This window comes from Oncorhynchus clarkii, chromosome 7, assembly GCF_045791955.1.
Source record: "Oncorhynchus clarkii lewisi isolate Uvic-CL-2024 chromosome 7, UVic_Ocla_1.0, whole genome shotgun sequence".
Lineage (NCBI taxonomy): Eukaryota > Metazoa > Chordata > Actinopteri > Salmoniformes > Salmonidae > Oncorhynchus > Oncorhynchus clarkii.
In genome coordinates, this window is record NC_092153.1 from 54,982,581 (window position 1) to 55,008,097 (window position 25,517).

At 43.5% G+C, this 25,517-nt stretch overlaps 2 protein-coding genes across 7 annotated transcripts in view; one reads left to right on the forward strand and one right to left on the reverse strand.

Annotated features, from left to right (window-relative positions):
- The window catches only part of LOC139413477 (transcription factor SOX-13-like), a 70,286-nt gene extending 65,021 nt beyond the window's left edge, over window positions 1–5,265 (forward strand). For all 6 annotated transcript variants that reach the window (XM_071160930.1, XM_071160928.1, XM_071160929.1 and 3 more), the window contains 4 exons: window positions 752–857; window positions 1,211–1,381; window positions 2,104–2,320; window positions 2,765–5,265. In XM_071160930.1, coding sequence (XP_071017031.1) covers window positions 752–857; window positions 1,211–1,381; window positions 2,104–2,320; window positions 2,765–3,038 — 768 coding nt within the window. In that variant the 3' untranslated portion in view covers window positions 3,039–5,265. The remainder of the gene's footprint in view (window positions 1–751; window positions 858–1,210; window positions 1,382–2,103; window positions 2,321–2,764) is intronic.
- Window positions 5,266–9,578: 4,313 nt separating this feature from the next.
- Window positions 9,579–25,517, reverse strand: part of LOC139413478 (ethanolamine kinase 1-like) — a 32,171-nt gene continuing 16,232 nt past the window's right edge. Inside the window, exons 5-9 of the mRNA XM_071160933.1 lie at window positions 24,285–24,427; window positions 11,385–11,468; window positions 11,157–11,317; window positions 10,958–11,031; window positions 9,579–10,420 (exon numbers count right to left, since the gene is read on the reverse strand). Of these exons, the coding sequence (XP_071017034.1) occupies window positions 10,348–10,420; window positions 10,958–11,031; window positions 11,157–11,317; window positions 11,385–11,468; window positions 24,285–24,427 (535 nt within the window). The 3' untranslated portion in view covers window positions 9,579–10,347. The remainder of the gene's footprint in view (window positions 10,421–10,957; window positions 11,032–11,156; window positions 11,318–11,384; window positions 11,469–24,284; window positions 24,428–25,517) is intronic.

Genomic DNA, 25,517 nt, shown 5'->3' on the forward strand with positions numbered 1-25,517 from the left:
TTGTCTCATTGCTACAACTCCCGTACGGGCTCGGGAGAGACGAAGGCTGAATGTCATGCGTCCTCCGATACCCAACCAGCAGTACTGCTTCTTAACACAGCGCGCATCCAACCCGGAAGCCAGCCGCACCAATGTGTCGGAGGCTACACCGTGCACCTTGGCTAGCGCGCACTGCGCCCGGCCCGCCACAGGAGTCGCTGGTGCGCGATGAGACAAGGAGATCCCTACCGACCAATCCCTCCCTAACCCGGACGACGCTAGGCCAATTGTGTGTCGCCCCACGGACCTCCCGGTCGCGGCCGGTTACGACAGACCATGGGCACGAACCCAGGGACTCTGATGGCACAGCTGGCGCTGCAGTACAGCGCCCTTAACCACTGCGCCACCCGGGAGGCCGGGTCATGGAAACACTTCAACCATGTCATTTTTATTTGACTCTGTAGGTTTGTGAGGAAACATTTATTTTTTTGGTGTGTTGTTTTCACGTCCAGCTGTTTTTATTGAAACAAGATAGTTCCATGGAAACGCACCATATGCACACTTTATAAATGTCAACAAAAAGTCACTGGACAAGTTAATGGAAACATAGCTACTCACACACACACACATACACACAGATAATGTTAAATGCTCTCTTCAGGCCTGTTTATCTGCAGCAACATTCAAATCCCGTCTGTCTTTCGTGTAGCTGTGTGTTAAAGTGTAGGCCTGTGTGTGTCAGGTGTGTGTGTGTAACTCTGTCTCTGTGTAGGAGTATAAAGTGGCTGGACACAGCAACAGGCTGCCCGCCCCAGACCGGGGGGAGGATGGACAGACCCTCCAAACCAACGAGGATCATCACAGCAGCGACTCTGAGGGTAGGCTGATTTCATGCTGAAATTATTTTCTCCTTTTGTTAGTACTTTCATTTTATTATTTTGTGTGAAGCACTTTGTTAACTTGTATCGAAAGCACTATACAAATAAAGTTATCATTATTAGGCCCCCCAACACTATCTGATCAAAAACAACATGGGAGTGGGCAAGCATCGCAGTAGTCTAGAGAGGTTTTATTTCCTTGTCTCCTCCTTTAGCTACACGATACAACATGGACGATGCTTGTCCGGTATTTGTTTTCTCCTTTCCTGTTGTTTTACCAGTGAAGTTGAGGGAAAGTAGATGTTTTGTTGGCCACTGACTGGCTGTCCCACCATTCTCTTCCCCTCCTGCAGGCCCCCTATCTGCTCCTGGTGTTGGGGTGTTTGCGGAGGTTCGCAGCCCCCCCTCCTCCGTCCACATCAAGAGGCCCATGAACGCCTTTATGGTCTGGGCCAAAGACGAGAGGCGACGTATACTACAGGCCTTCCCTGACATGCACAACTCCTCCATCAGCAAGATACTGGGTGAGTCAACACACACACACACGCACGGGGGACATAAAGCATGCACAACTCCTCCATCAGCAAGATACTGGGTGAGTCCACACACACACACACACACACACACACACACACACGGGGGACATAAAGCATGCACAACTCCTCCGTCAGCAAGATACTGGGTGAGTCCACACACACACACGCACGGGGACATAAAGCATGCACAACTCCTCCATCAACAAGATACTGGGTGAGTCCACACACACACACACGCACGGGGGACATAAAGCATGCACTAATTGCTCCTCTGGGATTAATGACACGTAAAACACACACACATGCTGTCAGTCAATGTGCACTGTGTGTATTTATATATAGTCTTTGTATACATATTGTGTTTGTGTGCACTCTGTGTGTGTGTGTGTGTATGTGTGTGTGTCACCCGCTGTAGACCTGGCACAGTGGGGCATGCGAGGCCACAATCTGCCACCTGCTTCCCCTGGCGACAGGAACCTCCTACCACGCACCCACCCCCTCCACACACACACTGCCCGCACCCCTTTCCTCTGACCAAACATTCCATACCATTGTGAAGCACTCAAGCCATCGCTCCCTCCTCATCTAACGTAGCCAACCCCTTTCTCTGTAGGTCACTGGAAGTCTATGTCCAACTAGGAGAAGCAGATGTACTCTTTCACACACCAAGTCCTCTGTTCTTTAGTCTGAAATTGTCTCCCTCCCGCCAGGAACTAGATGGAAGTCTATGTCTAACCAGGAGAAGCAGCCCTACTATGAGGAGCAGGCCAGGCTGAGCCGACAGCACCTGGAGCGTTACCCTGACTACAAGTACAAGCCCCGCCCCAAACGCACCTGCATCGTGGAGGGGCGGAGACTCCGGGTGGGCGAGTACAAAGCCATGATGAAGAACCGGAGACAGGAGCAGAGAGGGGCATACCCACACAGGTAACGCTCACACAGATGATGTTCTGTTAGTGTGGCCCTAGCAGTGAAGAGAACCCGCTATTATGCAGAGAGCTCTTAGTGAAATGAAACAATATAAATTGTTCCCTTCCCACATGCTTTTTCTGTAAGAACACAAACAAACCCACTGTGGTTAAATAGAAGTGCAGGGCTACAGCTGGTTATGTTAGTCTCTCATAGTGATTAAAACTCTGCTGTATTGTTCTCGGATTGTAAAACTGCACTTGAGTAGCAGTAGCTTTTAGTGGTTTGTTAAGTCTTCTTCTCTGGGTATGGTCTGGGTCCTGAGACATGGTGGTAGCCTCCTACATACAGCCATGTCTCAGGGCAAATGCCTATCCAGTCCTTTCAGATTTTGACGGATTGAAGGATTTGGGATTTGGCGTACGTTACAGCACCAGTGTCCCATCTCTTCCTGTTTTTCAGCCAATCAGAGCCACAGCAGCTGCACTACACCCCCGGCGAGGGCCAATACCCAGGCGGTGGTGGGGCGGTCTCCATGGCAACAGTGCCATTCCACCCCACGCTATTGGAGCACTACCTGCCGCGAGGGCTGGAGGCTCCGCCTAGTCGCAGACCTGAGGGACAGGCCACGCCCTCTCCTCTCCCCAGAGAGAGGGAGAGACCGCCATACAGTGAGGGGGAGGAGAGCGACGGCGGAGAGAGAAGTGAGGGAGAGCTAGTGCTCCTCACTGACTGACAGAGAGAAGAAAGGGAAGAGGTGTATGTGTGTAGAGAAGTGAATAAAAAGGGGTGTGTCTGTAGAAGGGGATCTTGGACCATATCAAGTGTGTCATATGACCATGTCAGCAGAGCCTGTGTCTGTCCCAACACTCTAAGATTAATCCCATTCTTTATCTAATCACTGATCTGGTCACAGAAGACTAGGGTCTAAACTAATAGTTCTCACTTTTAGATAAGTGAGAGTCAAGAGATGGGAAATAGACCGTAGTAAATGCCCCACCCTTATAAAATAATACAATTGGACATTGATCAAACACACAGAGACACACATCAACCCTATCTGTGTATGTTTATTTTTCCTACAAACAGATGTTGTCATCCCAGATGTTAGTTGTTGGTAATCTGCTGTAGGCCCACCAGTATCTGTTATTCAGCTCTACATGTCAAACATTTCCCATTCTCCCCCATAGTTCACAATTAAACAATGAAATCCCAAATAGCGCTAGCAGGGGCATCTTCTTGAGAGGAACCGGACTCGAGGAGGAGCCCATCCTTCTCTGACTGGCTCGACAGGTTACGTTTACAGAGTTGTTTGTTACAACATTAAAGGTATGTGTCCTTTACACATGAATCTGGCAGCTGAATCTAAAAGATCATGGGTCATATGATATATTGGGCTGTTCATGTTGCTGCTACGTACCTAATCAACAGGGTAGGAGTGTAGCTAGTGATAAAGGGCACATTCACAATGTGTAGCGGAATGAGTTGAGATCGACTGGTTTAGACTGGCAGTCCATTATTGTCCCCTACAAGCATTGACGTAGATGTTTCCCTTAAGCACAGATCAATATCCGATGACTGGATCCTTCTAAACCTGAAACATTAAGGCCGGGTATTAAAATATCTGACCGGGTATCAGTAGTTAGGGAGAGGTCTGAATGAGTGCTGCCCTCTGCTGTTTGGGATGAGCACAGCACCATGAAATACCCATGTTTTATTTCATTTTCAATTATTACAGATGACCTGGTCTGTGGTGATTAGAGGTTATATAATCCCCATTACCCGATGCACTTCCACTCAACACTCATCTCCTTTCCAAAACAGAGCCAAAGACTTCACCTAAATAGTCAAGTGGCCTTCATCTCAAATCCTCCTCTTCATATGCACTAACAACAAAACAGAGGATAAGTAAAAGCAATAGGGGAGATTCCTCCTGCTAGTTTTTCACATTGGTGCAAGTGGAGTAGCGGAGGTGAGGAATTCACTTTAGATTATTGAGATGCACCCAATGTTTCAGTTATTGCACTTGCGATAGTCTATCAGCAGTTACATCTAGTGTAATGAGGAGAAATGTTTAAGGAATCCCCTTCCAAGCCCTTATTGTAGATTAATCTAATCCTTCTCTATTCTCTAGTTGTGTACAACTGTAAGTGCATCTTTCAATCAATTTATTTTGGACCCGGGTTTACAATGTACTCATCACAGAATGTTTTACAAATGTTCTGTAACATGTATGTGTTGGAGTATTGAACTCAAAGGTTGGCCTCAACACCTTGTCTGTGTACCCTGACATTCTGGCCTCTTGTCTTGACCACAGCTGTTTCTCTGTCCATGTACTGCAGTCAGAAGTCACTGTAGGCCCATTTGGCTTCACAAACAGGGATCCATCTCAAAAGTCCTACGTCGCTTCCTCGCCTTTCCTTAATCAGATCAGTGCAGATGGAGAAACCAAAATAGGAAGCCACTTTACACTATTGGGATGCAGCCTTCATCACAATGTACTGGACAGAAGAGAGGGGTCAGATTTCTGATGCAATCTCCATGTTAACGGAGACAGGCTTGTGGTTAGTTGCTGTCACACTGCAGTAAAACCTTTGCGTTGATTGGGGAGTACTATAGTATGAAGTTGCACCTGGACACTGATCTATGGTCAGTTTTACATTTTCACCATTAAATGTTAAGGCTATGTGGGTGGGGTAGATTGATCCTAGGTCTGTGGCTACTGACAACTTCTACCCAGAACCAAGGGGATGGCACTGTTAGGAGAGGCTGAGACTGTGTACATAGACAAATATCAGATGAACATTTTTATATAATTACAGAAAAACTTTGTCACCTGTTGTCACACCTGCTGATGTAAATATAGACTTTATTTTGTTTATAAGAGCCTGTGTAATCTAAAGGTGTACATTTTCCAAGTTGTGGTTTGTTTTTAGAAAATAATAAATAGCTTGTTATTTGTGCCCAAGTTATTTTTCTGTGTGTGTACGTACACCTTTGCTTGCTAAGATGAAATCATGTGTGCCGTTTCCCACTGGAGTCCATACTGACTCCCAAAAGAGGTCACTTTCCACCCCAGTCCTTATGGTATGTCTTCATCCATTTCGGATTTCAAACGGTGGCTTTTTATATAGTCTCATTAGCCGGGCCTATAGTAAAACAACCTCTATTTATGCTATAATCAGTTATGACAAATTACTAACCAACTGTATAAAAATGAGAAATAAAGGACACTTTCTCTGTAGTCTTGAGGGCAGCGAGAGGCCACTTTACTAGAGGATGTTGGAACGTGTCAGTAGTGTGTGAGGATGCTGCAGTCTTGTGTTTTTAGTAGAGGATATCCTCCGTAGTGGAGCCCCCCTGGGTCTTCCCCATCTCAGGGCCAGGTCAGCTGACAAAGTGGTAATGGTTTAACCCTGGTGGGGGGTAATATGCATCTCCAACAGTGGAACAGGGTGGCTATTGTTCAAAAATACTATTAGCAAATTCTTAGGTATAGAAACGGAATAACGATACAAGTTTTTTTTTAATGGAAATATTTACTTAAATGACTCTCCCAGAAGTGTGGAGGATCACTGTAGACAGATTCACAGTATTTACAACCTGTCTCCTCTCCGCTGGCCTTTAATGCTACAGCGTCCTCTTCAGGAGTGGCTGACTCCACACACACGCCAGCACAAACATTACATACATCATGTTGGGCCCTCTTTTACAGATTATAATGAACAGTTAGAAAGTAAATCAAGTTCTGTACAGTGGGTTTTCAAGTTAAGCCAGTATAGTACATTCACACAAGTTAATTTCAAATGAATTGCAAGCTTTGACGCTAACCATTTTGGTATGTACTGTTTTTTTTTTTTATGAAAGAAATGCCATGACCGGTTCACCCAATAAATACCTCCTTTAAACATTTCTAGTCTAAAAACACCATCAAGATATAAGCCTTCCATAACAAAATCAGGTCCCACATTAGTGCACGCACACCTCAGTTCCGGATCTTACCTAACTTTAATGAATGACTGAATGCAAGTGTGCAACGTCTTCTTGGACACCCTCAGTAATACTAATGGAAATCAATGCTCTTCCAGGGAAGGCATATGATGTAGTGTATGGTACTACTATATAGCTACTCCTACAGTAGGGTCCGATTCTTCAACTCGCTCTCGTCCATGTGCCCTCAAAGATCTGAGAGGATTGGAGTGTCAGGCAGGAGGGCGTTTCCACCATCTTACTATCAAAAAAATGGTGCACACCATTTACACTTATCCAAAGCTTTAAAATCTGCCTGGGGGAGTTAACACGGGAATAGGCAGAATGTGGGGCAGGTTTGAGAATAGAAAAGCAGCCTTAACCTTCAATAAGTGGGTGCATTTCCATAAAACCCAGGATCATTCTTGGTTGATTGAGCATTCAGAAATCACTCATTTATAACACCATCGTCAGGCCATGTTATTAAAGATAGAAGTAGGTTGTCGCTTTCTAATCACAAATGAGATTTTAACCATTAATCCCAATTTATTCATACCTGTTGCAACATTTACCCTTCAACAAAAAACAAAAACGTTCTTGATCAGTGAACTTGTTTGGCCATCTAGTGACTTCTGAATAGGAACCACAGACCCCAGTGAGTGCTTTGGTGCATAGAACATCTCAACCACCTTATCTTCCTCATACTCTTATGGTGTCTCAATCTAAAAGTGGCTTCCCCTACTCATCTCTCCTTAAAAATCACCAAACACAGGATGAAAGCAACACAGAGATGCACCCTAACAAGAGAATACAGTTTTAGTTTCAATTGAAATGTTACGGTTCATTCAAAGGAAACACATTCACATATATACATTTACGATAAACAAGAATTCATTGCGCTCTTCAATCAGCACTTGTCAGCTCTCGGTTCAACCCAAAGTCTACTGGCAAATATCACGTAGAGCAGATGGGGAGTTGTGACTCACATAAAGCCTGTCAAAGTAATGTCTCTGTCCATAATGGTCTTACAACCTTCATACAAGAGGGATTGGCCTCGATCATCCATTTAGGAAACACTACAATAAAAGGTTCTTCTCACAACCAACTCCTCTCTCATAAAAACCCTCAAACACAGACTCAGAAGGGTAAAAGGTTTGGAATGTTGCAGATTGAAATGTACCGTATAGAGTGGACCCAATCCTACGTACGAGTCATTTCCATTCCATTTGTTGCATTTCTATATGTTGTGGATGCTCTGATTAACACTACTCCAGTGGTCAAAAATCCTGGTCCTGGAGAGTTGCAGGCTTTTGTTCCAGCACAGCATTAACACACCGATTAGTTGATTAGTGGAACCATGTGTGTTAGTATCTATACTGTTGCTATCTAGGACCGGAGTTGGTGACAATGGCTTTACTCCATCTACCCTCCCAGCCTGTACGGCTGGTGACAAGGGACAAAAAGGCGAGCTCTTCCGAGTCTGTCCCAACCAAGAGGCTGCTCAGGGACTCATCAGTCTCACCACGTTGCCAGACAACATATTTTGGCGTTTACTAGGGGAACAAAGAGGCCTGGCATGCGAGGCTAGTTACTCCTCATAACAACCAGGCAGGAATTGCAGGGAGTCCTTCTCTTCAACATCGTGTTTAAAAAAAATACTAATAATAAATTATTAACTCATGTTAGTGACTGACAGGTGAGAGGGCCTTCTTGACTCCAGGCCTGAGTTATGGGCCTGCCCTGCTCAGGCTGGTAAGCCACAGTGTCACGGTCTGCTGAATGATTGATGTCCCCTCTGTCAGACTGGTGAATTATTAACCCCGTCAGTAACAGGAGAAAACCAGGGGAGGGCAAGGCAGGGGTCAGCACTCCCTTTCTCCCCCTAGTGGTAATTTGGAAGAATCACAGGACAGGCTGGACGATATACAGGTAACTGCCAAAATAAAGGAAACACCAACATAAAGCGTCTTAAATACAGCGTTGGGCCACCACGAGCCAGAACAGCTTCAATGCACCTTAGCATAGATTCTACAAGTGTCTGGAACTCTAGAAATTCCATGAGATGGTGTTTTGTTGATGGCACCGTTCCAGAATCTCCCATAAGTGTTCAATTGGGTTGAGATCTGGTGACAGACAGCCATGGCATATGGTTTACATTGTTTTCATGCTCATTCAGTGACCACTTGTGACCTGTGGATGGGGGAATTGTCATCCTATGGGGGCATAGCCATGTGGCCAAAATGTCTTTACCCACCATTTTGTATGCATTAATCTAAGCATAATGGAATGTTAATTGCTTAATTAACTCAGGAGCCACACCTGTGTGGAAGCACATGCTTTCAATATATGCTGCATTTACGCAAGCGTTTCCATTATTTTGTCAGTTACCCGTATCTCCATACTTTAACATGGCTCTCCATTTTTTATGTTGACCCTCTGATCTGAGAGGGCTTGTTGGAGAGGAAAGAGCCAACATAAGGTGACCCTTAAAAGCACTGAATTGCAAAAAATTCAAATAGAGAAAACTGAACTAGGACTGAATGCCTGGATGGAGAGGTCAGAACTAGTCTGGAGGGGCTTGCTGCCTGGGGTAAGGAAGGGTGTTGGGAGTTATTTGGTCCAGCGACCCTCCAAAGACCTGTGTGCCGTGATGCCAGCTAGAGAAGTGACTGCTGGCTTAGTGTGGACTTCCTGCTGTCTTGTCCTTGGTCACCTCACTCACATCCTCATAGACAAGCTTCAGAACAAAAACATCAGCCCAGGATTACTGGTCCCAGACACTTTGAAGCCTCGATTTGCCCGATTAAGGAAGTTGTAACTTGATAGGGGGTGGGGAGAGGTTGGGATGTTATAGTAAGTATGTGCACATCAGGCAAAAGTCCCTTCCCAGCCAATCAAGAGAGAGGGGAGAGGAGGAAGCGATATAGGGCAGAAGAAGGAGAGAGAAAGGGGAGGAAGAGGTGGCAGGGGGAAGGGGTGTGACAAGGGTGATTGAGGTTGGGATTTTCCGAATGGTCTGGAGGGGTGGAAAGTCTAACAGAGCGAGTCACCATAACCATAAAAGCTAAAGTGGTGGAAAAGAGGCTAAGAGGGAGAACTGGTTTAAAGTTTAGCATCAATGACGCAAAGCTGCTCCTGGCCACTGAAGATGCTCTGCCGTCAGACATTATTAAACTACCATATCACTGTCCTGTCTAGCCCCTCTCTTCCCATCACATTTATGGTCCCTTTACCGAAAATCAACTACTTGCCAGTACTAAATCAACCCCTAGCCACTTTGTGTTGATCTGAGAGAATGGACTTCAAGTTTTTTTTTGTTTCGCTTTTGTAAAGTTTGATGTATACCATATACACTAATTTCAAGGTCTCTCCATTACTAAATCAAAAAATGCATCCTATTAGATCAGTGCCAAAGGTAAGTGCTTGACGATGACTGCCTCCTCTGTCCCACAGCAAAAGCTTTGTGCAGCGACAGCCAAAGAGTAAACCCAGAAACCCACATATACATAACTGTGTCTGCACACTGTCCTCCATGTCAGCACCAAAAACTAGTGTTCCAGCTACCTGTCTGTCTGGGGAATGAATCTCACTGGATCAATCAATTCTTCACAGAATAAATCAAATATAACAAATGAAAACACACCAACCGTGGCGGATTGGGATCTTGAGTGCTGAGACAGGTGGACTGAGTTGAATAGGAATAAAATAGTGTTTTATGTTGGGGTCCATCCACACTGTCCCCTTAATGTTGTTATTACCCACAAGTGTCAAACTCATTCCAGGGCCAAGTGTCTATAGGTTTTCGCTGTTCCGTTGTACTTGATTGATGAATAAAGGTCACTAAGTAGTAAAGAACTTCCCACACCTGGTTGTCTAGGGCTTTATGGAAAGGAAAAACCAAAAACCAGCATACACTAGGCTCTCAATGGAATGAGTTTGACATCGCTGCCTTAACCACATACTCAGCCCTAAACATTAACCCCAACCCTTGTCACCCATCCCAGTCCTCTCCTGCGCAAAGTGGGTCTGCTCCCCTGGTCAGTGCCGGTGAACCTCTCTTCTCTTGTATTCTCCTCTCATTCTGGGATCTGTAGGGCCATCGCTGCAGGCTTGGTCTTGAAGTATTGGTTGAAACGCAGCACAGCATAGCTGAAGGAGAGAGAGTGTGAGGGAAGGAAGAACATGTTGAAAGAGACCAGAAGAGAGAGTTAAACACCCATTCTGACTAAATGAGTGCACAAACTATCCAATAGCAGCCCTAACAATAGCCCAGACAGATCCCATTGACCAGCTGCTAAACTGTCTGAGCAATATGTCACTCATACAGGCAGGGGCAAAGAGTGACCGGGGGGACAGTTCTGTCGTCACTGCAGGACTGATTGGGTTGCAGACACTCAAACCACCAGCCTGTGGGTCAGTTACACCCCTGCAGGTTCCTTGGGGAAGCAGGGACAAGACAGTTCTCTCTCTAATCAACTGCTCCTTTCTCACTATTTCCACAGGCGCTTACTCCCCTTTCCATCTCTCACTGTGTGGAAACAGTGTGTAGTGGAGATTGCTCTACAACAGACTGACTGAGTTTTGGTATGTCTTTCACAGTAAGAGATCCCTTTCACTCACATGCAACACAAGCAGACAGGCCAACCAACATATTTTAAGAAGGGACCATAACACACATACACTTACCCCAGGAAGTCAAAATTTATGGAGGAGTACTTGGCCTGGATGAGTGCCCAGAAGCCCCAGAAGAAGTGTGACGCCTAAACAGAGAGGTCAGTGGTTAGACAGGGCCAAACTGATCAGCCCAGTACTAACACACGTGTGTGTGTGTTTGAAAGAGAGCGAGCAGTGACCACAGTGGTGTGAGCGACAGTGTGTTCCTCACCAGGGCAAACTTGTTGACCTGTACGTAGAGAGTCTCGAGCTCTCTGTCGCTGACCTCCTCTCCTTTCTTAGTGGACGCCTTGTACGCGTGCAGATACACACGCAGCCACTCCAGCTGCATCTCACGGCTAGGATACAGCCCATAGTCCAGCTCACTCATACCTGAACATACACATATTAATATAGGGTGTACAGTACATGTCATGACAGCCTATGTATCTCTTCTTACCTGCAAACTCGTTGAAGTGGTTCCCAATGTCAAAGGCCTGATAGTTGTAACTAGAGTATTCATAGTCTATGAACCGGACATGGCCTGGAGAAAAAAAGAGGATGGAAAGAAAATGTGATAATGTTACACATTTTTACTAATATGTTGTCCAACACTGGAAAGTTACTGGCTTTTTTTCCTAAGATGTGACCCTTTGCAGTTATGGATGACAATGTTCTACTAGAAATGTGCATCTTCCCTTTTGAAGACGATTCAATACATATCTAGATACACGGGCTCCGATACCATACGTTTTAGTTAGAAACTAATCGATGTGATTCGGTATGATGCAATACGATGCAAACATTTATTACATAAATAAATACATTTTCAATTCCAAATTAAAATATTCTGCTAATGAGCCTCTCTGAGCTGAATTGTGTGTGTGTATATACACAGTACTAGTCAAAAGTTTGGACACACCTGCTCATTCAAGGGTTTTTATTTTTACTATTTCTACATTGTAGACTAATAGTGAAGACATCAAAACTATGAAAAAACACGTATGGAATCATGTAGTAACCAAAAAAAAACAAAAAAATGTTAAATCAACATGTATTTTATATTTGAGATTCTTCAAAGTAGCCACCCTTTACCTTGATGACAGCTTTGCACACTCTTGGCATTCTCTCAACCAGCTTCATGATATAGTCACCTGAAATGTGCCTTGTTAAAAGTTAATATGTGGAATTTCGTTCCTTAATGCGTTTGAGCCAATCAGTTGTGCTGTGACAAGGTAGGGGTGATATTCAGAAGATAGCCCTATTAGCCCTACAAGTTCATATTATGGCAAGAACAGCTCAAATAAGCAAAGAAAAACAACATTCCATCATTACTTTAAGACATGAAGGTCAGTCAAAGTGGAAAATTAAAAGAACTTTGAAAGCGCAGTTGCAAAAAACCATCAAGCGCTGTGATGAAACCCTTGAATGAGTAGGTGTGTCCAAACTTTTGACTGGTACTGTATATGTGATGTATATGTCTATGGTGTATGTGGGTACCTGAGCTACGCCATATGGGAAACTGGCCAACTACCACCCCATCCCCCACATTCTGAAATCACCATCACCCACTAATGATACTGAACAAAAATATAATTGCAACATGTAAAGTGTTGGTCCCATGTTTCATGAGCTGAAATAAAATATCCCAGAAATGTTCCATACAAGCAAAAATATTATTTTGCAAAACAATTTGTGCACAAAGTTTTACATCCATGTTAGTGAGCATTTCTCCTTTGCCAAGATAATCCATCCACATGACAGATGTGGCATATCAAGAAGCTGATTTAACACCATGATCATTACACAGTTAAACCTTGTGCCGGGGACAATAACAGGCCACTAAAATGTGACGAGATCCTGAGGCCCACTGTCGTGACATTCATCCGCCGCCATCACGTTTCAGCATGATAATGCACGGCCCCATGTCACAAGGCTCTGTACACAATTCCTGGAAGCTTAAAATGTCCCAGTTCTTCCATGGCCTGCATACTCACTAGACATGTCACCCATTGAGTATGTTCGGGATGCTCTGGATTGACGTGTACAACAGCGCGTTCCAGTTCCGACCAATATATTCCCTAGCAACTTCGCACAGCCATTGAAGAAGAGTGGGACAATATTCCACAGGCCACAAACAACAACCATATCAACTCTATGTGAAGGAGATGTGAACACACCAGATACGGACTGTTTTTCTGATCCACGCCCCTACCTTTTTTAAAAAGGTATCTGTGACCAACAGACCAGCTGTATTCCCATTCATGTGAAATCCATAGATTGGGGCCTAATTTTATTATTTTAATTGACTGGTTTTCTTATGAACTTTAACTCAGTAAAATCTTTGAAATTGTTGCATTTATATTTTTGCTCAGTATTAGTTATTTTTGCAGATTAAGTGTTAAAAAATGACCTATGACTAAGCCAATGAATCTATAGCACAATTTTGGATTTCACCCATAATCTAATGGTTTAGACCGCTTCTTCTCCCACTTCGACCATGCATTGCGGGTATCAAAAGTGATTCACCCTGTTAATCAAAAAATTGCCATATACACCAACTGTTTCAAGCTAAACTACCAAAACTACTGTAGATGGTGAACCTGATCAAAGTAAAATAAAATAGCCCCAATCAGCATGTTGCCTACCTAAAGCCATATGAGAGTCGTCTCTCCGGCAGTATGCTACTTTATTCTGGTAAAACACCATTTAACAGCGTATTTGATAAAATGTTACCTTGCATTGGTTGTCACAACTAATAAAGCCTAATATTGCGCAAGTAATTTTACAAAACATATGTCCTCATTTTTTTTGTTCATTAAAATAGCATGAAATTGATCAGAAATACAGTGTAGACATTGTTAATGTTGTAAATGACTATTGTAGCTGGAAACGGCTGATTTTTTTATGGAATATCTACATAGGCGTATGGAGGCCAATTATCAGCAACCATCACTCCTGCGTTCAAATGGCACGTGGTGTTTGCTAATCAAAGTTTATTTTAAAAGGCTAATTTATCATTAGAAAACCCTTTTGCAATTATGTTAGCACAGCTGAAAACTGTTGTGCTGATTCTAAAGAAGCAACTGAGAAGTGTCTGCTCAAACGGTCAGAAACAGACTTAATGAGGGTGGTATGAGGGCCCGACGTCCACAGGTGGGGGTTGTGCTTACAGCCCAACACCGTGCAGGACGTTTGGCATTTGCCAGAGAACACCAAGATTGGCAAATTCGACACTGGCGCCCTGTGCTCTTCACAGATGAAAGCAGGTTCACACTGAACAGACGTGACAGTCTGGAGACGCCGTGGAGAACGTTCTGCTACCTGCAACATCCTCCAGCATGACCGGTTTGGCGGTGGTTCAGTCATGGTGTGGGGTGGCATTTCTTTGGGGGGCTGCACAGCCCTCCATGTGCTCGCCAGAGGTAGCCTGACCCCCATTAGGTACCGAGATGAGATCCTCAGACCCCTTGTGAGACCATATGCTGGTGCAGTTGGCCCTGGGTTCCTCCTAATGCAAGACAATGCTAGACCTCATGTGGCTGGAGTGTGTCAGCAGTTCCTGCAAGAGGAAGGCATTGATGATATGGACTGGCCCGCCCGTTCCCCAGACCTGAATCCAATTGAGCATATCTGGGACATCATGTCTCGCTCCATCCACCAACAGACTGTCCAGGAGTTGGCGGATGCTTTAGTCCAGGTCTGGGAGGAGATCCCTCAGGAGACCATCCACCACCTCATCAGGAGCATGCCCAGGCGTTGTAGGGAGGTCATATAGGCACGTGGAGGCCACACACACTACTGAGCCTCATTTTGACTTGTTTTAAGGACATTACATCAAAGTTGGATCAGCCTGTAGTGTGGTTTTCCACTTTAATTTTGAGTGTCACTCCAAATCCAGACCTCCATGGGTTGATACATTTGATTTCCATTGATAATTTTTGTGTGATTTTGTTGTCAGCCCATTCAACTATGTAGAGAAAATTCAGATCTAGGATGTGTTAGTGTTCCCTTTATTTTTTTGAGCAGTGTATTTCTACTCATTCAATTTGCAAAGAAAGTAATCTGTGAAAATCTAACCCTAAACATTGTTTCAACCAGTCAAATCACGTTCGTATGTATTCCTCAGAGATCCTAGAACATAACCAGACTTCACTATACCCTTAGGGGTGTAGTATATCCTATAGGACAGCAAATTTGGTCAGAGAGCGACGCCTTCATGGCACCGCCGATGACGCGGGGCGGTCTTCACTTGATCGACTCTAACTTTGTCAAATAAGCACCAATCGGGGTCAACAAAGCTAGCTAGATAGCAAATGAGCTGGGCTTTACGGGAGTGTCCGTAAACCCTGTATCTGTCGTAAAATGTAGCTACTAACCTTGTACGACAGCAAGCCTTTTCCTTTTGGACAGAAATGATAAGGATATTCAGAGTTATGAAAACTGGTTGTTTTGCAAATGTTGAACTTATAATATGGCTACTAATACTGGAAAAGCTAAATCAAAGTCCAAGTATACAGACTTGACAAAATTCTTGCAGAAAAATCGAATATGAATGCAAATGTCTCCTTCACGATTTTCCCAAATGTACCTGGGTGACTTCACACAAAATGTAATGTAGTTCGCTCATAGTTCAAGTTTTCCATCTGAAACGTCGCACACACTGCTGCCATCTTGTGGACACTATCGAAATTACAACCAGAGTGATTGCTAGAACTGGGACCTTTCTGTTGCATTTCAAAGATGGTGGTAGGGAAAAAAAAGTTTTTTTTCTTTTAATTTTCTTCTACCAGATCTATTGTGTTATATTCTCCTACATTCAATTCACGTTTCCTCTCAAGTGGCACCAAGAATATACATATCCTTGCCACAGGCAGTTAGATTTGGGTATGTCATTTTAGGCAAAAACTGAAAAAAAGGGGGCTATCCCCTTAACCCAGAAACCAGCAGCACCAATGTGTTGGAGGAAACACTGCACAACTGGCAACCGTGTGAGCGTGCATGCGTCAGGAGTAGCTAGAGCGTTATAGGACAAGGACATCCCGGCCGGCCAAACCCTACCCTAACCCGGACGACGCTGGGCCAATTGTGTGTCGCCTCTTGGGTCACCCGGTCGCGGCCGGCTGCGACACATCCCGGGATCGAACCCGGATCTTTAATGACGCCTCAAGCACTGCAGTGCCTTAGACCGCTGCACTACTCGGTAGGCCCCCATTTGACTAACATTTGAATGCTGAAGATGACTTGCAGATGTGCCAGATCAGGAGTAGGCATACCTCTCGATCAGCGCACAGCGTGCAGTTTGATTAGGCTACTGATATTGCCTGGGTTTGTTTGGTTTGCAAAATGACCATCTAACATGATTACATGCTTAGTTCCAAAGTGAAGGAGAGGATGCAGTTGTCACAAATGATGAGTGGTATTTTCAGAAGGTAGAAATAAAGGAATTTGAACAAAACATTTGTGAATCGGCGATTCATAATGCTTGAATAGATTTCCTGACCGATGCATGCTACATTTGCGCTGCTTTAGGGTCTCTCTTAAACATTTGAACCAGGGACTAATGCCTATTGTGAATTGTTACATCCCTATGTTCTATCTTGTGCTAGGCAGTATACTGTATTTTACTATATACAGCAGTATTGACGGTGTACGCCAGCAGCCGTCCAGGGGCACCCTCCTCCACAGCTCAGCCGGTCACTGACCAAAGGAAGCAAGGTCTTGGGCCCTCCTCCACCTCCCCGAGGATCCCAACACCATCCGCTGCTACTGGTATATGTGCGTTGAGTTAGGCTGGCAAGAATCGAAGCAAACCTCCTACCCCCTGCCAGAGGCAGGCCCATTCGGTTCACCCTCTTCCTTCCCCATTGTATTCCATCATGACCACCACCGTCTTGGGCAGCTCAATGGTGAGATTTTGTCCTGCTTGCGGCCTGTGGGCAGACCATGGTCCATTGTTACCCAGGCACGCGTGTCCAAGACAACTTCCTCCTGCAAACAGTTCTAGCCAGCTACTCTACTATTGGCACCAAAGTTGGATTTAATGTCATTCGCTTTCGGCAATCTGAAGAATTGGGAGGACTACAACTTTCTCTTGAACATCCTTGTTTGCAAAGGGAAGAGAACATTAATCTCTAGCCCCCTGCCATGCTATAGAAGGGGTTTGAAACATTACAGCCGCCTAGCTGCCCTAAACAAGTTCCTGAAGAAACTCTGCAAAGACATGAATGTCTCCTTTCGTGACAAATTTGACTTTCTGTGGGAGCAACCAACAATCTTTAAAAGATGGGATTCACCCTTACCGCAGGGGTTCCAGGATTATCTCCATCAACATAGCGAACTGCTCAAGAGACTGACGGTCTGGGTTTGGTAGCGTTCCAGTCCACCCTGTCATAATAAGCAACAGAGGACATGGAAATCGTATTATATCCCAGAGAAATAGAAGTGCAGTGAATGTAAGTAACCTAATCTATGTTCCTTTAACTGTTAGCGCCGAGGGTATTATCTGCAATAATCACATGCATATAGAATTGAATTCCACAGTTTGCACTGAAACTGTCTGCCTTAGGAAGAAGCCCACTGTGGGCAGCCCACTGTGGGCAGCCCACCCAGTACCATTGACTCAAATGTAAATGTCACTGAGATGTCTCCCTCGGATCAGCCTCTCAGAAACAAACAAGCAACCCAGAAAAAGGACAAAAATAATTGCCCATTTTAACCCAGACCCCTTCCCTTTTTCCACTTTGTTACGTTAAAGCCTTATTCTAAAATGGCTTAAATTATGTTTTTTTAAATACCTTATTTAAGTATTCAGACCCTTTGCTCCGAGACTCAAAATTAAGCTCAAATGCATCCTGTTTCCATTGATCATCCTTGAGATGTTTCTACAACTTGGGAGTCCATCTGTAGTTAATTCAAGAAGGGCTTTCATCAGGGAGGTGACCAAAAACCCGATGGTCACTTTGACAGAGCTCCAGAGATGGAACCTTCCAGAAAAACAACCATCTCTGCAGCACTCCACCAATCAGGCCTTTATGGTAGAACGGAAGCCACTCCTCAGCAAAAGGCACATAACAGCCCGCTTGGAGTTTGCCAAAGGGCACCTAAAGGACTCTCAGACCATGAGAAACAAGATTATGTGGTCTGATGAAAAACAAGATTGAACTCTTTGGCCGGAATGCCAAGTGTCACGTCTGGAGGAAACATGGCACCATCCCTATGGTGAAGTATGGTGGCAGCATCATGCTGTGGGGATATTTTTCAGCAGCAGGGACTGGGAGACTAGTTAGGACCGAGGGAATGATGACCGGAGAAAAGTACAGAGAGATTCTTGATGAAAACCTGCTCCAGAGTGCTCAGGACCTTGGAAAGTTAACTGCCGCCCCAATCTAACAGAAAACAAACTTAAGCACACAGCCAAGACAACGCAGGAGTGGCTTCGGGACAAGTCTCAATGTCCTTGAGTGGCCTAACCAGAGCCCAGACTTGAACCCGATTGAACTCTAGAGACCTGAAAATAGCTGTACAGCGACACCCCATCCAAACTGACAGAGTTTGAGCGGATCTGCAGAGAAGAATGGGAGAAATTCCCCAAATACAGGTTTGCCAAGCTTGTAGCATCACACCCAAGAAGACTTGAGTCTGTAATCCCTGCCAAAGGTGCTTCAACAGAGTATTGAGTAAAGCATCTGAATACTTATGTAAATATGTATTTCAGTTTATTTTTAATACATTTGCCACAATTTCTAAAATAACCTGTTTTTTGCTTTGTCATTATGGAGTATTGTGTGTAAATTGACAAGGAACAAAAACAATTGAATCCATTTTAGAATACGGCTGTAACGTAACAAAGTTTTTTAAAACTCAAGGGGTCTGAATACTTTGAAGGACTGAACTACATACAGTGCATTGACTAATAATGTTATTATTACTATACTGTACTATATATTATTTCACGTGGACCCCAGGAAGAGTAGATGTTTCAGCAGCTAATGGGGATCCTAATAAATACCAATACATGGACCGGTTTAAGTTTTTACTTTACCTTCTGTAATGGTATTTGAATGTTTGAATAGTTTGTTACATGTGATACTCTGTATGTAAAGTCAATTTTTTGAAATTTACTCCACTACTTGAGTTCTCTTTCCCTCCATGCTGCTTTCCACACAGACCTAGCCCCGCCCAGTCACTCAAGGCGCACATTTGTTTTTGCTCGACCACAAGACACTTGTGTTCAGTCTGCATGGTCAATGCGACACATGTTACAATGTTGATGAAAATGATGCTGTTTCCACTTTAGGTCTTACCCCTTTAGACCCAGGTAGAATTCTAAAATGTTGCTATACTGTGAATTTCCAAGATAAAGCTCATTTTTTCACACATTTCAAAAACAGCCGGAGCTCTAAAACAAAGAACAAATTACATGTTAACTTAGTTTAAAAGAGCACAACCTCTACTTTAATATGACACCACATTCACATACTCAAAATGTTCTAAGTATAATATATTATACTTATACGTATTATTTACATTAAAATATAAAAAATATTTAAAAAACATCCGAAATGTGACCAGAGGACAATATTCAGAAATTATTTCAAAACCCACACAAAGTAGACTATTTGATTATTACACAAGTAAGAACAGTTGTCAATGTCAATGTAAACAACAATTCAGAGACTATTTCAAAATGAACTGTTCATTGGGAGCTTCATGAAAAGGGTGCCCATGGCAGAACAGCCGCAAAGAAAGCCTAAGATCACCATGAGCAATGCCAAGTGTCGGCTGGAGTGGTGTAAAGATTGCCTCCATTGGACTCTGGAGCAGTGGAAACGTGTTCTATGGAGTGAAGAATCACGCTTCACGATCTGGCAGTCCGACAGATGAATCTGGGTTTGGCGGATGTAACGCTGCCTGCCTCAATGCACAGTGCCAACTGTAAAGTTTGGCGGAGGAGGAATAATGGTTCGGGCTAGTCCCCTTAGTTCCGGTGAATCTTAATGCTACAACATACAATGACATTCTAGGCAATTCTGTGCTTCCAACTTTGTGGCAACAGTTTGGGAAAGGCCCTTTCCTGTTTCAGCATGACAATGTCCCCTTGCACAAAGCGAGGTCCATGTGGAAGAACTTGACTGGCCTTTCCACCCGGCACAGCCAGAAGAGGACTGGCCACCCCACATAGCCTGGTTCCTCTCTAGGTTTCTTCCTAGGTTTTGGCCCTTCTAGGGAGTTTTTCCTAGCCACCGTGCTTCTACACCTGCATTGCTTGCTGTTTGGGATTTTAGGCTGGGTTTCTGTACAGCACTTGATATCAGCTGATGTACGAAGGGCTATATAAATAAATTTGATTTGCACAGAGCCCTGACCTCAAACCCATTTGGGATGAATTGGAATGCCGACTGTGAGCCAGGCCTAATCGCTCAACATCAGTGCCCAACCTCACTAATGCTCGTGGCTGAATGGAAGCAAGTCCCGCAGTAATGTTCCAACATCTAGCTGAAAGCCTTCCCAGAAGAGTTGAGGCCGTTATAGCAGCAAAGGGGGGGACCAACTCCATATTTTTGCCCATGATTTTGGAATTAAATGTTTGACTTTTGGTCCACATTATTTGAGCTCCACCGCTGCTGTTTTAACCTGTACCAACCAAGTTATCATGACAGGACTTTCTAATCTGAGAGCTATTCCCCAAGTTTCACAGCATCAAACATATATCTGCTGTTTTAACCTGTACCAACCAAGTTATCATGACAGGACTTTCTAATCTGAGAGCTATTCCCCAAGTTTCACAGCATCAAACATATATCTGCTGTTTTAACCTGTACCAACCAAGTTATCATGACAGGACTTTCTAATCTGAGAGCTATTCCCCAAGTTTCACAGCATCAAACATATATCTGCTGTTTTAACCTGTACCAACCAAGTTATCATGACAGGACTTTCTAATCTGAGAGCTATTCCCCAAGTTTCACAGCATCAAACATATATCTGCTGTTTTAACCTGTACCAACCAAGTTATCATGACAGGACTTTCTAATCTGAGAGCTATTCCCCAAGTTTCACAGCATCAAACATATATCTGCTGTTTTAACCTGTACCAACCAAGTTATCATGACAGGACTTTCTAATCTGAGAGCTATTCCCCAAGTTTCACAGCATCAAACATATATCTGCTGTTTTAACCTGTACCAACCAAGTTATCATGACAGGACTTTCTAATCTGAGAGCTATTCCCCAAGTTTCACAGCATCAAACATATATCTGCTGTTTTAACCTGTACCAACCAAGTTATCATGACAGGACTTTCTAATCTGAGAGCTATTCCCCAAGTTTCACAGCATCAAACATATATCTGCTGTTTTAACCTGTACCAACCAAGTTATCATGACAGGACTTTCTAATCTGAAAGCTATTCCCCAAGTTTCACAGCATCAAACATATATCTGCTGTTTACGCTTTCAAAGTGCAAGGATGTGTGTAACCAACAAAGACAGCGTTTTTCACAGTGAAAAGTCGACCACTTCGGCAACAACATTTTTTTTTTTTTAAACGTTGAAAAATTCAAATGACAGCATACCCTGTTTCTGGTTGATGACAACAGCCACGCGAATACGACAACAGGTTGATAGCACGTTCATTTTGCGATTATGACACAGATAGTATTCGAAAAACAAGGCCATTTGCGGCCGCTATGGGCTCTAAAGAGTTAATATAAATCCACTAGAGTTCTATAATTACACTATTAGTTTGTTTCTTACATCTGTAAACTGCTAGTTTGTATTTTCTTAACAATTTGTGGCTAAATCGTGTTAGCCACTAATGCTAATAGCTCGTTAGCTAGCTAATAAAACGAACTGAGTCAGAGCAAACGTAGCCAATCTGATACCAATGATGATGCAGGCCTAAATCAGCATGTTGTTTTTGCAACAGTATCTTCGAAACCAAAGAGGATTAGACGAAGCATGAATGTGTTAGCTACATGAAATAACTAAGAGAAATTTAATGAAGCCAAAGATTATAGGATCCCCTAGGAAACACTGACAAACACTGTTTCCTACCCTGTTACAATAACTCCTCCCTGGCATTTTAATTCATTGCCATGTCAAACACTGTATTCAAAGTGCCCACTAATATAATTTAACTATATCATTATAATCATTCTATTTTCATGATCCCAACCGTTCACCCAAGTGTTTTGATCTAAATTGCAAGTCAAATCACAACTGCAACATTTGGTTAAAAATAATGCCTAGATATTTAGCCAATATTGTGCAGTCCTATGTGGCAGTGTGGAAATGATCTTAAATGAGCACAGGAAAAGCAGAAATTGGTGAAAATGCCCCCCAAAAATGTGGTTCAAGTTTAATTGAACAGTGCATTCAGAAAGTATTCAGACCCCTTTACTTTTTCCAAATGTTGTTACTTTACAGCCTTGTTCTAAAATTGATTAAAATTGACCCCCCTCTCATCAATCTATACACAATACCCTATAATTGCAAAGCAAAAACAGGTTTTTAGAAATGTTTGCATATATATATATAAATAAATAAAAACATCTTGAAGCACCTGTGGCAGCAACTACAGTCTCGACTCTTCTTGGGTAAGATGCTGCAAGCTTGGCATACCTGTATTTGGGAGTTTCTCCCATTCTCTGCAGAACCTCGCAAGCTCTGTCAGGTTGGATGGGGAGTGTTGCTGCGCAGCTATTTTCATGTCTCTCCAGAGATGTTTGAGCGGGTTCAAGTCTGGGATCTGGCTGGGCCACTCAAGGACATGCAGAGACTTGTCCCAAAGTCACTCCTGGGTTGTCTTGGCTGTGTGCTCAGGGTCGTTGTCCTGTTGGAAGGTGAACCTTTGCCCCAGTCTGAGGTCCTGAGCTCTCTGGAGCAGGTTTTCATCAAAGATCTCTCTGTACTTTGCTCAGTTAATCTTTCCCTTGATACTGACTAGCCTCCCAGTAGGGGAGTAGGGGTTTTCTCCAGACGTGACGCTTGGTATTCAGGTCAAAGAGTTCAATCAGACCAGAGAATCTTTGCCTTTTGGCAAACTCCAAGTGGGCTGTCATATGCCTTTTACTGAAGAGTGGCTTCGGTCTGGCCACTATCATAAAAGGCCTGATTGGTGGAGTGCTGCAGAGATGGGAGAACCTTCAAGAAGGACAACCATCTCCACAGAGGAACTCTGGAGCTCTGTCAAAGTGACAATCGGGTTCTTGGTCACCTCCCTGACCCAGGCCCTTCTCCCCCGATTGCTCAGTTTGGCTGGGCGGCCAGCTCTAGGAAGAATCTTGGAGGTTGCAAACTTCTTCCATTTAAGAATGATGGAGGCCACTGTGTTCTTGGCGACCTTCAATGCTGCAAAAAAAATAATAAATTGGCACCCTTCCCCAGATCGGTGCCTCGACATAAACCTGTCTCGGGGGCTCTTGGGACAATTCCTTCGACCTCATGGCTTGGTTTTTGCTCTGACATGCACTATCAACTGTGGGACCTTATATAGACAGGTGTGTGCCTTTTCATTTGATTGGTCATGATTTGTATTTACCACAGGTGGACTCCAATCAAGTTGTAGAAACTTCTCAAGGAAAATGAGTGGAAACAGGATGAAGCTTAGCTCAATTTAGAGTCTCATAGCAAAGAGTCTGAATACTCATGTTAATAAGGTAATTTTTTAATGATACATTAGCTAAAATTTCTAAAAACCTGTTTTTGCTTTGTCATTATGGGGTATTGTGTGTAGATTGATGAGTAAAAAACGATTTAATCAATTTTAGAATAAGGCTGTAACGTAACAAAATGTGGAAAAAGCCAAGGGGTGTGAAAACTTTCCGAATGCACTGTAAAACAGTCAGAATGGAGAAAGATCCATGTAAATCACTTAGAATGTTTGTATTGCCACCCTAGCCTCATGCACTACTCAATTTGCAAATTTAGAATTTGTATTATTCAAAAACAAAATACTGTCAAATACTGTCAAAAATGATAAAAATACAGTGATAGAGGTCCTAGACCTTGACTGGATGATGTTCTAACGTTGCTGTAACCAATTCACCCTCTTTGCTCTTGTGGATGATGTTCTAACGTTGCTTGTAACCAACTCACCTCACCCTCTTTGCTCTTGTGGATGATGTCCTAACGTTGCTGTAACCAACTCACCTCACCCTCTTTGCTGTTGTGGATGATATTCTAACGTTGCTGTAACCAACTCACCTCACCCTCTTTGCTGTTGTGGATGATGTTCTAACGTTGCTGTAACCAACTCACCCTCTTTGCTGTTGTGGATGATGTTCTAACGTTGCTGTAACCAACTCACCCTCTTTGCTGTTGTGGATGATGTTCTAATGTTGCTGTAACCAACTCACCCTCTTTGCTGTTGTGGATGATGTTCTTGCAGAGCAGGTCGTTGTGACAGAGCACCACAGGAGAGCCCAGCTTGGACAAGTGCTCCTTCATCCACACCATCTCCTGCTCCAACACCGCCTGGCTGGGCACCTCCTGTCGGATCCTAGAGAGAGGGGTGGTGGGGGGAGTCACATTTTCAGACTAACATCAATGACTCCGTTTCCTCCCTGTGACTGTTGTCGAGGACACCATGTTCATTGTTAAATAAAACCAACAGTAAGTTGGCCCTATTTAGAGTGACTGAAATAGCTTTGCCAAGTTTTCACCAAAGTGTATACAGTGTTGTTGGACCAACAGAGCTTGGGACTTTGTAGAATGAACAAAAACAGACACACACTAGTCTCTCTCAAAAGGGTAGAGTTTCAAATCAGACAGGGAGTGCAGCCAACTAATACAATTGTAGCCAGAGGTGCAAACATCTCAATTTTGCACATCAGCACCATTCTCTCACTCCTTGCGGGATGTCTTACATGAATGAGCCTGCTGCTGAGGAGAGAGAGAGAGAGCAAGAGAGGAGCGTTGAGCTACCGTTGATTGTGAAGATGGAGGCCTTTTCACGGACGTAAAATTAAAGTTAGAGTATGCCTATCGTGAAAAGTCTAGAAGGGGAATCTCCCCTGTATGGACAAGTTTCAATATTGTAGTGAACTAAGATAACAAGAATGTTGGCGCAGCAAAATGCAAGCTAGTGTGCAACTCACTATTCAGGTACAGTAGGATGCAATTTCTTTACTTTATAAAATGTTTTCAGAGTAATAATAACAAATTATAACTATCATTGTAGGCCTTCATTGTTATAACTAATTATAACTATCATTGTATTAATCTAAACCAGTTCTTTAAATATGCTAAATGTGTTTTTCCCATTCTGTTTAAACATTTATTGGCTAAATTAAGTTCGACCTGTCTTTTTGATTGTGTGCTCTGTATTTAGATTAAGATCGGTATATAAGTAAGCCGGTTGTAAAATAAATATAATTAGCCTATTGCTGTCATTTTTTGGGTACATTAAGCACTAGCCCTTTTAGTAATTGCTGCAATATAGCCTGTTCAATATTGTGAAGGTTTAAACCAGTTCGCAAGTGTTTTGTTTCATTTTGTTGAGCCATTTTCTTTGGCCAAATTAAAGTTACAACTGTAATGTGTTTGCCGCAATACAATATCCTGCTCGTATTTTCCCTATAAACAATGGC